This window comes from Acomys minous, assembly GCF_964271855.1.
Source record: "Acomys minous genome assembly, chromosome: 17".
Taxonomy (NCBI): domain Eukaryota; kingdom Metazoa; phylum Chordata; class Mammalia; order Rodentia; family Muridae; genus Acomys; species Acomys minous.
Genome location: NC_140500.1, coordinates 11,838,275 through 11,849,461, shown reverse-complemented (window position 1 = coordinate 11,849,461; position 11,187 = coordinate 11,838,275). Strand labels below are relative to the sequence as shown.

The following is an 11,187-nucleotide window of genomic DNA, read 5'->3' as shown; positions in this document are numbered from 1 at the left end:
AATTACATATGCATTTATTATCTACCTAGACTTATATTATTTATGATCACAATACCCAGAATGCAAAAAAGACTTAGTGAATGTACAGAAAGAAAAAAATGGAAACCCAGTGCTTCTTAGCTTCTAATGACATTAAAATTATAAACAAACCGTGCATGTCACTTTTAATTGCTGAACCACTGTAAAGGTCACACAATATGGTTGATATACTGACTCAGAGAATGATTGTTTTCTGGTCATAGAGTAATCACCAAGACTTTGACATCACTTTATTAGCTCTAGAGCAAAGTATGTCATTAAAATCATAATAGTTTATTAGAAGGGTCATAATCGTTCTCTGTAAAGTACATAGGTAGCATTCATAGTCACTTTCCTTTATGTTGACTTTCCCAGTCAAGTGTATAAAGTCTTCAACTGCAGAAGAAAATATTGAATAGTGGCGATTGCAAGAAAAAGTCAAACCTAGTTTCAGAGGGCTGTCTCCCAAAGATCAATACTTGAAGATGTTTCCTGTGTACTGCCATAAAATTTCAGAGACTTTTCAGAGAGGAGAAGGGTTTCTTCACAATTACTTCCGTGGATGTGCTGGGCATTAAAATGATTTAGATTACAATACCTAAAAAAGAAAGAAAGAAAGCTTTCCTTAGGAGCAGACGCAGATGACTTGATAAATCATCTACTTTCCTTCCATGCTTGCCTACCTTTTATGATGGGCTCATAGACGCTGGCACTGCTGTGGTCGTTATTTAAGAGGTTCACCAGGGCAGTATTTGCACAAGGATGCAGAGTTCTATGTAGTGTATAAGGACCGTTAGCTGGTGCTCCTTATTATTGGTCTCGCCATGTGGCCAAAGCTCTCTCAGGACTCTGTAGTTCAGGCTTGTGCAAACTGGGGCAATCCTCTTGCCCCAGCCTCTTAAATGCTGGGATTGAAGGATATGCACACCGCAATGCAGGAGCAGACTGGTTCTTTTTTTTTTACAACCACCCGAGTCTCATCTGAACTGTCCATGAGAAAGACCCTGAGATTATATTGGTAGTGGCTCCCATGGCTGCTTGGACTCTAAGGGCTCATCAGATGTGCTATGAATTGTACTGTACTGTGCCAGATGTACCATGAATTTGATGCTGAGACCACTGTCAAAGAAGGATACCATGGCCACATGTTAAAATGTCCACTGTCTACCGCTAACCTAAGAGCGGATTACCTTTTCTGAGTATCTTCTCAGACCATATTACATTAGGAAGGAGGTTACTCCCATTTTACAAGCTAGAAAACTAATGTTCAATGTCCTAATGACTTATAGGAGACTTGAACTGAATGAGACTTATTTCTGAATCAAACCTGCCTTAGTTCTTAGCCCCTCATCTTTGCTTGCTCTAATCTCTGCTGTGGACATTTTTATTCTTACCTCTTTCCTTTCACCCACATCAAGCTCTCACTCAATAAATGTAGATATTCAATTTTAGATTTTGGATATTTTAGATTGGACACTGATCTCAGCCCTCTTTGTACTAATGAAATTCCTTGGTTCAAATTGTCTCTTTGGTTCCTGGAATGGTGCTTATCAGGTTGGCTGGATGCATGCATGGTGAGCTGATAAATTCAGATTTCCAGGTAAGACTTGAACTCAATCATACTCATGATCAACTAGACCATATCTCAGCATAAGGACAAGAAAAGAATAAAGCAGGAGAAATGGGTATATAAGACTAAGTTGGTAGGCACTTTTAGTATTGCTAATACTTTTGAGGATTGACTCAATTTGAAGTAATCTTGTGACACAATTATAGGTGGAGAAACTAGACCTAGCTAGGTTAAGGAGTGTGTTGTTGTTGTTTATATTGCACAGTGGAAGAGAACTCAACAGCTCAGACTCTGGAGATAGTTTCTATAAGGGACAAAAGCAAATTCTTACAGAAAGATTGGGAATTAAAACAATGAAGAGTCAGCACAGGGCTGTACAAATTGACAGATGGACTCAGCATCCACGAGTGGGGACAGTGGCTGGAGGAAGGAGCACATGTCTTCAGCTTCTGTTTCCATGACAGAATCTGTTTTGCTACAAAACTGAGACAAATAAATACCTGTTGGACTTTTCTGTAAGATTCTCTGACTTTCTGGCTTCATTTGTAATCTGAGGGCCTGGCATTTAAATTACATATTGTGGGAGAGAGGTAGAACTGTGTGCTGCGTAGGGTAAGAAATATTCATACTAGAGGGGCTGTGCAAGTTTTAGGTCTGATGCCCATCCATCTTTTAGTGTCTCCTATAATGGACCATCAGCTCAGGGAACTCAGGGCCATAGATGACACTGAGCATCTGTTGATTTTTGACTCTGAGAACTTCTGGCTTGCTGCACCCATCTCTCACCTGGGTGCTGATCCAAAAGACATTTGGTAGAAGAAAAAAAAAACTGATTTGGGCAAAGGAGAAGTGACAATGTGTGGGGCTATTTGTGGGGCAGGTGAGGGCAATGGCACTTTAGTTTTTGTGATGTAACACACATGGAGACTCACTCTTTACAGAATACTCTCTCTAAAGACCAGCTGTTGGTACATTGTCATAGTTTACATGTGTAAAGACTCCAACAGGTTAGACAGTTTGCTCTCTGCATATAGCTAGAATTTGTCTGAAAGAAGGGGGGGGGTGGAGGAGGAGAGAGAGGGGCAGGGCAGTCATGGATAGATGGAAAACAGATGATACAGAGGGCCTTGACTCATGGAGCTTTTTTTTTTTTTTTTTTTTTTTTTTTTTAGCAAATAGACATTGAATGGATGAAAAATATTTCCATGATTAGATAGTGTTTTACATTTGCTAGTTGTAAGACAAGTGAGGCTGTGCAAAGGAAAAGGCTATTACATTATTTTGACCACTTAGGTGAGTCTCTAAGGGACTGCCGTCTATTGACCTTGAAATGGCCTCTGCTGATTTAAAGGCTTGAATGAAACCCAGCTCTCTAGGGCCATAGGTTGAGTTCTTAGCTGTTTGCTTAGTGATAGTTGTTTGTAGTGGTAATGACCTATCCATATGGCTATCTGTAACTCTAAAGTAGTACTGTAGTGGACAAGGAAAACCATGTTGGCGTCATAGCACGCTTTCCAATGGAATAAAGCATCTACTTGTAATGAGAACTGGTGGGAAAGGGAAGTCTAAAGGGAGATTTTTTTGCTCAGAATAATCCCTTATGTTCCTGCAGGATGCTAATTTGTCTCGTCATGGCGTCTGGGATTCTGTTGGCTCACTCATGAGTCTCGAACCAATATTTCATGGAGTCAGAAGTTGTCCTCTTCTCACACACTTACCTCCGTGAAGCCCTCCAGAGTCCCAAGATGTTCAGCAGCGTCAAGGATGCCAGGATGAAGAAGAAGCTTTCTAAATTGCCTTTGTTTAATGTGTTTGGAAACCACTTGCCTGTTTGGAGCAAAGGTGTAATTGTTACTCAGCTGCAGAGTTGCAAGCTTCTGTGAATATTTTATTATCGTGCAACTCAAAGAGCATTATCCGCCTCAGTAATATTACCAGTGTGAGAAAGCTCATTTGAAACTTCATTGCCAAAAGTTCATTTAATTCTGGAATTAGTAAAAAAATGATAAGCAACACACCCAAAAATGTCAGGCTGAAAAAGTAGCAAACTCTTTCCCTGGGTTCTAAGGGTAATCTTGATTGTGACAGTAATTTGCCTCATCTGTGCTTGCCTCATTTAGTCTCCTAATCTCTGTGTTTAGTTCTGTGCCTAACATATGGAATAAATACACATTGAGTGACTGACAACTATTTTCTATGATCCCTTTGTCTCCTGCATATTTTAATTTCAAGACCAATCAGATGACACACATGGACGAGGCAGACCCATTTTAGCAAAACGGCGAGTCCAAGCTTCTATTAAGATCATGATACTGTGCCTGTTGGATGCATACCATTAACCTTTGATTGATGCAGCCATTTCTTTGGTCCCCATGAATAATTACTCCAGTTCAAAAACTCAATAAAGGATATTCACTTCCTTATAGTGTCAACTTATGAGTATTTATAATATTTTTCAGGATTGAAGATAATTATTTTGCTACTGTTTTGACTTTTGTTCTTGGTCTTTGCTATAATTTTTCCTCTTTCTGTATCCAAGTAAATCTTTATTCATTGTATGTTTTTTTGCATGTGTGTATTTGTGTACATTTTTCTATGTGTTCTGTGCAGACACATGCATGCAGTCTATGTATAATGGATGGCATGAGATAGCCTTGAGAGCCAGTCTTTTTCCTTTCTTTCTTTCTTTCTTTCTTTCTTTCTTTCTTTCTTTCTTTCTTTCTTTTCTGAGACAGGGCTTCTCTGTGTAATAGTTCTGGTTGGCCTGTACTCTCTTTGTAGACCAGGCTGGCCTTGAACTCACAGATATCTGTCTGCCTCTGCCTCCTGAGTGCTAGGATTAAAGGCATGTGCCACCAAGCCCAACTTTGAGTGTCAGTCTTTACGTCCCTTCCAGCTGTTGTTCAAAACAGTGTCTTTATTGGCCTGGAACTCTGCCATGTGGGCTTGGCTAGGCCTGGAGTCTCCAGTAGTCTGCCTCTCTCTGCCTGTCACATCATGCACCATAACCATGCCTGCCTTTTGGTGTAGGGCACATGCTTCACCAACTGAGTCATCCCCCAGCCTTCCTCAATGGACTTTGATATATAACTAATCAGCATACTAGATGAAATATACGTGTTATAATAAATGTAACACCCTATTTTAGTCAATCCTCAAAAGCCAGGAACGTTGTCTAGTATTGTGGAATGTTTAAAAGGAAAATTCATCTTTACAGGAAAGGTCCGGCAACAGTTCAGAGTGGCTAGAAAATCCGATACTGTTTGGTGTTTAAAAGCCCATTCTCTTTGAATGGTTGAATGCTAGCATCTGGGTATCCCCTGCCATCATAGAGACACAGCTTCTAAGGTGTTAGTGATGAGGGTCTGGGATTACGGCAATCTATGTCTGTGCTGAAAGCCTTGACCCTCAGTGCTGTGCTTTGCGCATCCCACAGGGTGCTTCTGTAACTAGAAGGACTCTCTTAGCCTCTTCCTGGAAAGTACACACTTTTGAGTCAGATCTGAATTAAAATTTAGGTTGATATCCTAAGACAGCTGTGATTAATTGTGCCATTTCCTATTTAACCTCTCCGTTTCCCCTCCCTCCCTGCCTGCCCCCCTCCCTACCCACCTCCCTGCACTCCTCCCTGCCTTTCCCTTTTCTAAAAAAGATTATCTTACAAAATATATCCCGGTCCTTTGGCGCTTACACTCTGTTCTGCCCTGTCTCTCATGGTGTTTCCTGAGCCTTAGGTATAGAGATTATGTTGTAAACGTATTCATTGGAACTGGGAGCACAGTCAGTTGATCTCTGCCTTTTGACCAGCTGTGGCTTTTTGGAATGATCTCAATTTACTGAAAACCAAACCATAAAGAAGACATGTAGTTGAGAGCTGGGGAAGAGGGGGTAGACCTGGGAAGAGTTGAGGTAAAGAAGGGGGTAGTGAATATGATGAAATTTTGTTATATGGAATTAATAAAAATAAATTTGAAAGAATTATTCACAACAAAGGTGGTTGGTCACTAATAAAACTGTTAGAAAAAAAATGAAGCTGTTCTCCCGTCATTTGACTTCCCAGAGGAACATGTTAATGCCGCAACCATGAAATTAGCTTGTGTCCTTCTTGAACCCCATAAATAAAAGTTGATGCTGATGTGGAAGACCCAGTGCTTATAAGGCTGAGATAGCAGGCTCACTAGGAGTCTGAGGCCAGTCTGGGATACAGCGTCCGATGGTATCTTAAAAGAGAAATATTGGTACTGAGTTTAGAGGTGTTTTACAGATTCTACTTCCCCATTTAATTAATCTATTATTATTATTTAGATTGTGTGCATGTGTGTGTGGGTGTGTTGTGCACATGTATGTCTGTGTGCCATGTGCATTCAGCACTCTAGAATGCCAGAAGAGGGCATTAGATCTGTCTGGGACTAGAGTTACAGATGGATGAGTTGTCATCTGGGTTCTGGGAATTCAGGTCCTCTAGAAGAGCAGCTGGTGTTCTTAGCCACTAAGCCATCTCTCTAGACTTTCCTCATCTTATTAATTTGTGTGCCATTATAAAGGCAATGCCTGGTTCAGTTTCTATATTGACATGATGATGCATTCATATGGTATTTAAATGAGTGGTCACACCAAGTATTTTCCTGTATATTATGAATGAATACAGTAACCCCATTTCTCTCTCCTTTTTCTGCATTTCTGTATCTGTCTGTCTCACCTAGCCACTACTCTTTATTCTTGTGCATGTGTGGGGACTAAATACACAACTGTATTCGAATGGGGGAGTTAGGGTGTAGGTCAAGAAAAGGTGAGCTAACATCCCACTTATTTTCAGAAAGAACTAAGCTACCCTACGAAGCCCATTTACACAGTGCTATTTTCTTTTTCTCTTGAGTTAATATCCCAATCATATTTTTGTCCTTTCCATTTCACTCCACCACCTTGTATGTCATGTGATTATACCATTTTATCATTGTGTTACCCTAGCTGGAGTAAGAGGTTTGCACGGAGTGCATGAAGCCTGAGAATTAACATGACATTAATTCTTCTTGGAGCATGAATTTCGGTCCATAATAAGTAATTGAAAAGACTATCTTTATATTATAACAAAGTCAAATGAGGGAGAAGAATATAAATTCTGAAATATCTTTAGAGGTAAAACATCATATTTCTAAGAGATTTTGCAATTACAGCAAATACCAGCCTTTCGGGAGACAGCACCAAGTCCCCTGGGCATGGCAGTACACTTCCATCTGTCATTGGGGACACAGCGGGCATGGATAGAAATCACTGTGACTTGGTATATAGGAATGTGGGGGTGCCAGATGGAGGACACAATACCAAGAGGCTAGAGGAAGGAAGCAGAAATGTCAAGCTAGTCCCTAAACATTTTGTAAGTGGGGTTACTTAAAAATAAAATATCAGATTGCCACATTACCTACTCTAATTCCTAATTCTTATCTGTCTGTGTCTATCTATCTATCTATCTATCATCTTGTTCTGGAGATTGAATTTAGTGCTTTGCACATGCTAAGTAGGTTCCATGCAATGAACCTAGGCCCTTAGGCTGTTTTTTGGTTTTGTTTTGTTTTCATTTTTAATTTTGAGGTTCTCATAAAGTTTCTAGGCTAGCCTAGAACTCACTGTGTGGTCGTCACAGTCCTTCAGCGTGTCCTTCTGCCTTGTCCTCCATGGGCAGGTGGCAGTGGAAACTCAGTTTTCCTATGTGCTCTTTTAAACATTCCAGATAAAGCTGGCTTTTGTGGTGAGCGTTACGGTAAACAGAGCCCTTGGCTGGATTGGAAGCTTGGGACAAAGTCAAGCCTCAGGTTGGACAGAGTCTTCCTAAGAGCTAAAGGTTGCTTTGTTTAGTACTTGTCTTTCAACAGTGGGAGGCACATTGAGTGTAAGGAGTACAAAGTGCCTGGGCTCAAGGAAGACTTTCAAAGTCCAATCCCATCTTCACCTCTGAACATTTTTTGTCATTAAGCAAATAAGTGGGAGGCTTGAGCCTCAGTTTCTCCACTCAAGAATGATGACATCAATCCTCTTCTCACTGTGCTCTTACAAGAATCAAAGAGATGATGGCTGTAAAGGGTACAAAAAGGCCTTCCATACACATCAGACCATCACCTCCCCTGCCCCTTTGAGAGATAGCTCTCACACAGAAATCAGGTACCCTGCACTTGATTTGGAGCTTGTTTCCTGTCAGTTATTTCTTCATGTTCTATGAGCCCCCACCACCCTTTTTTTTTTTTTATCATTATCTCAGGACCGGCTGTAAAATGTTCCATTTAACATCGTCAGTTGACTCAGCTCTTAGCGCTATAACTTTATTTTAGTAGCTTATAAACTTTTATTGTCGTAATTCACATTTGGGCCATTTTTCATCTGACATTTCGAGGAGCTGATGGACGCCAGGAGCATCCTTGCAAAAGGAGACAAAGTGGAGGCTTTAGGTCAAGGAGGGTAAGGAAATGCAGCTTGGGAGGCCGGAGGAGGATTGCTGTGAGAGTCTGATGGCTTCGTCATAACACACAAGTTGTCAACGCTCAGAGAACCCTAGGTACTTGCTTTAGTAATATATCAAGCTGTTTAGTAGGGAGTGCTGCACCACGGAAGTAAGAAAACCTTCAAAATGTTTGTCATTGTTCAGCATCTCCCTAGACAGCACTTGCTAACCTCAGTTTATTTGCTCATTGAAACCAACTTTAAAGAAAAAAAATTGGGTACCAAGAGGTGGTCAGCTCAACTTGCTTAAGAGAAGGTTCTAAATAGGCGAGGAAAGTGAAAGTTGTTCGGGAGTACTGGACTCCATACACACGCACTGCACTGTTGCTCCTTATCTAAAGTTGTCACGGCCAATTCAGAGACAACAGGAAGGAGCACAGCCTCCTGTGGAGAGTTCCTCTATTTACCCTGCAGTTCCTCTACTTATGGCCTGGGCAAGAAGGTGACACGCCACTCAGCAGACAGTTCTTCCTCTGTTCTGACAGGAGCACACTGTCCATGTTGACTCCAGATGTAATTTCTACCATTGTCGCTCAACAGATGACTTCAAACACCCCTGGGTGGCTGTCTTTGAAATAGCTTGTCTCAGGTTGTTCCCCAAACCCCTCATTCACACAAAGCCTTTACCCCAAATCTGAGACTCATTTTCAAGATAACATGAGGTCCTTGGAATAATGTTCAGGAAATATAAAACTTTGGAACCTGAACGAGAAACATATACTTGTACTCCGAAACAACAGAACTCCTAATAAGACAGAAAAACACTTATTTCTCTGTAGCAATAGGTGCTGTATCCTGAGTAGCAAAATTTCATTTTTTTTTTTGCCTTGTGTTTGGGTTTCACAGGCCTCAAAGGCTGATCCACATATTTTCTGGCTCCTGTTAGACATGTTCCCCACCCACAAGAAAAGCATAAGTTGGATTGGATGAATAGCTGCATTTGGCCCTAGGCTCAGCCCAAAAGATTCCACTTTCTTACCAATGATCAAGGCAATGTCAAGAAACCGACCATAGCCTCCTTCAGAAGCCAGAGGCCATCATACCTCTTTGCTGCTGCTAAGCTTGAACCCACAGACCTAACATGTTCAAGCTGTTCTTGAGCACAATCCCATCCTCACATGGCCTTGCCATGTCTGTCAAGCTGGGTCCGCTCCTCCCAGGTTGTGAGTACAAGAGACTGAAAAACCACTGCATTATCATAGGCACAGTGTCAAGTGTTTTATTTATAGCCACCGTGTTCTATTTTGAGAACAGTTGGAAGTCTCTTCTTTATCAATGGAATAAATAGAAGGTACTAGAATGAGCTGCAACCACAGAAATCAAGGCCACTTTGAGACATAATATGAAACTCTTTCACATAATTATTGAATTACTGGTACTCTCCCTACCACCTTCCTTCCTCTTTTCCCCCTTCCTCCTTTCCATATGTCCTCTCTTCCCATTGATCTTTCCTTCCTTCCTTCCTTCCTTCCTTCCTTTCTTTCTTCCTTCCTTCCTTCCTTTCTTTCTTCCTTCCTTCTTTCCTTTTGTCCTTCCTGTGTTGGTTAGTTTCTGTCAACTTGAGTCATCTGGCAAGAGGGGATATCAACTGAGGAATTGTTTCCTGTGGGCTTGGCTGTGAGGCATTCTCTCTCTCTCTCTCTCTCTCTCTCTCTCTCTCTCTCTCTCTCTCTCCCCTCTGTCTCTGTCTCTCTCTGTCTCTGTCTCTCTCCTCTCTTCCTTCCTTCCTCTCTCTTTTTTTCTTTGCTTTATATCATGATTGTAGCTCCCATCCTTTCCTCCTAGGTCCCTGTCACACACCCCTGCCCCATTCTCCCTTCTCCTTCTCAGACAAGGGGGGCATCTTCCATGGGTACCAACCTGCCCTGGCACATTAAGTCATTCAGGACTAGGTGCATCCCCTCCCACTGAGGCCAGGAAATGCATCCCAGTTAGGTGAATGGGATCCAAAAGCAGACAACAGTTAGAGAGAGTGCTAGTTCCAGTTGTTGGGGGACCCACATGAAGACCAAGCTGTGCAACTGCTATATATGTGCAGGAGGCCTAGGGCCAGTCCATGCATGCTCTTTGGTTGATGGTTCAGTCTCTGTGAGCCCTCATAGGCCCAAGTTAGTTGACTCTGTAGGTCTTCCTGTGGAGTTCTTGACCCCTCTGATTCCCTCAGTAGTTCCCCCAACTCTTCCATAGGACCGTCTGAGCTCTGTCTAATGTTTGGCTGTGGGTCTCTACATATGCTTCCATCAGGTGCTAGGTGAAGCCTCTCAGTGAGTCATGCTAGCGTCCTGTCTGCAAGCATAGAGGAGTAACATTAATAGTGTCATGGATTGGTTCTCTCCCATGATGTGAGTCTTTAGTAGGGGCAGTCTTTGATTGGCCATTCCCTCAATCTTTGCTCCATCTTTGTTCCTGCACATCTTGTAGGCAGAGCAAATTTTGGGTCAAAGGTTTTGTGGGTAGGTGGGTGTGCTTATCCTTCCACTGGAAGTCCTGTCTGGCTGCAGGAGGTGGTCACTTCAGGCTCCATTTCTCCTGCTATTAGGAGTCTCAGCAAGGGTGATACCCACAGACTTCCTAGGGGGACCCCCCTATCTCAGGACTCTGGCAAGTCCAAGAGATGTCTCCCATCTCTAATTTCTGTTTTCTCACCTAGCCCTCTCTCTGATGCTGTCCCTACTCTTAATTCCCAACATTCCTCCCATCTGTGTCCTCCCTTCTATACAGTTACCTCCATCCATCCACCCTCAATACCTATTTTACTTCCCTCTCTGAGTGAGATTCAAGCATCTTCCCTCAGGCCCTCCTTGTTACTTAGCTTCTTTGGGTCTATGAATTGTAGCATGGTTATCCTGTACTTTATGGTTAATATCCACTTATAAGTGAGTACATACCATGCATTTATTTTTGAGTTTGAGTTACCTCACTCAGGATAATATTTTGTAGTTTGCAATTTTTCAAATATTAATTTAATTAAAAATTGGTTTCAATAGCTGATTAGTATTTCATTATGTAAATGCACTACATTTTCTTTATCCATTCTTTGGTTGGGGGACATCTAGGTTGTTTCCAGTATCTGTCTGTTATGAAGCTTCTATAACCATAGTCGAGCA

The 11,187-nt window shown here is 41.8% G+C and overlaps 1 protein-coding gene across 1 annotated transcript in view; it reads right to left on the bottom strand.

Moving 5' to 3' along the window:
• Positions 1-461: 461 nt before the first annotated feature.
• SLC15A5 (solute carrier family 15 member 5) overlaps positions 462-11,187 on the bottom strand; it is a gene marked incomplete at its 5' end in the record, with an annotated part of 97,209 nt that continues 86,483 nt past the window's right edge. Inside the window, 2 exons of the mRNA XM_084765951.1 lie at positions 462-616; positions 3,307-3,415. Of these exons, the coding sequence (XP_084622077.1) occupies positions 469-616; positions 3,307-3,415 (257 nt within the window). The 3' untranslated portion in view covers positions 462-468. The remainder of the gene's footprint in view (positions 617-3,306; positions 3,416-11,187) is intronic.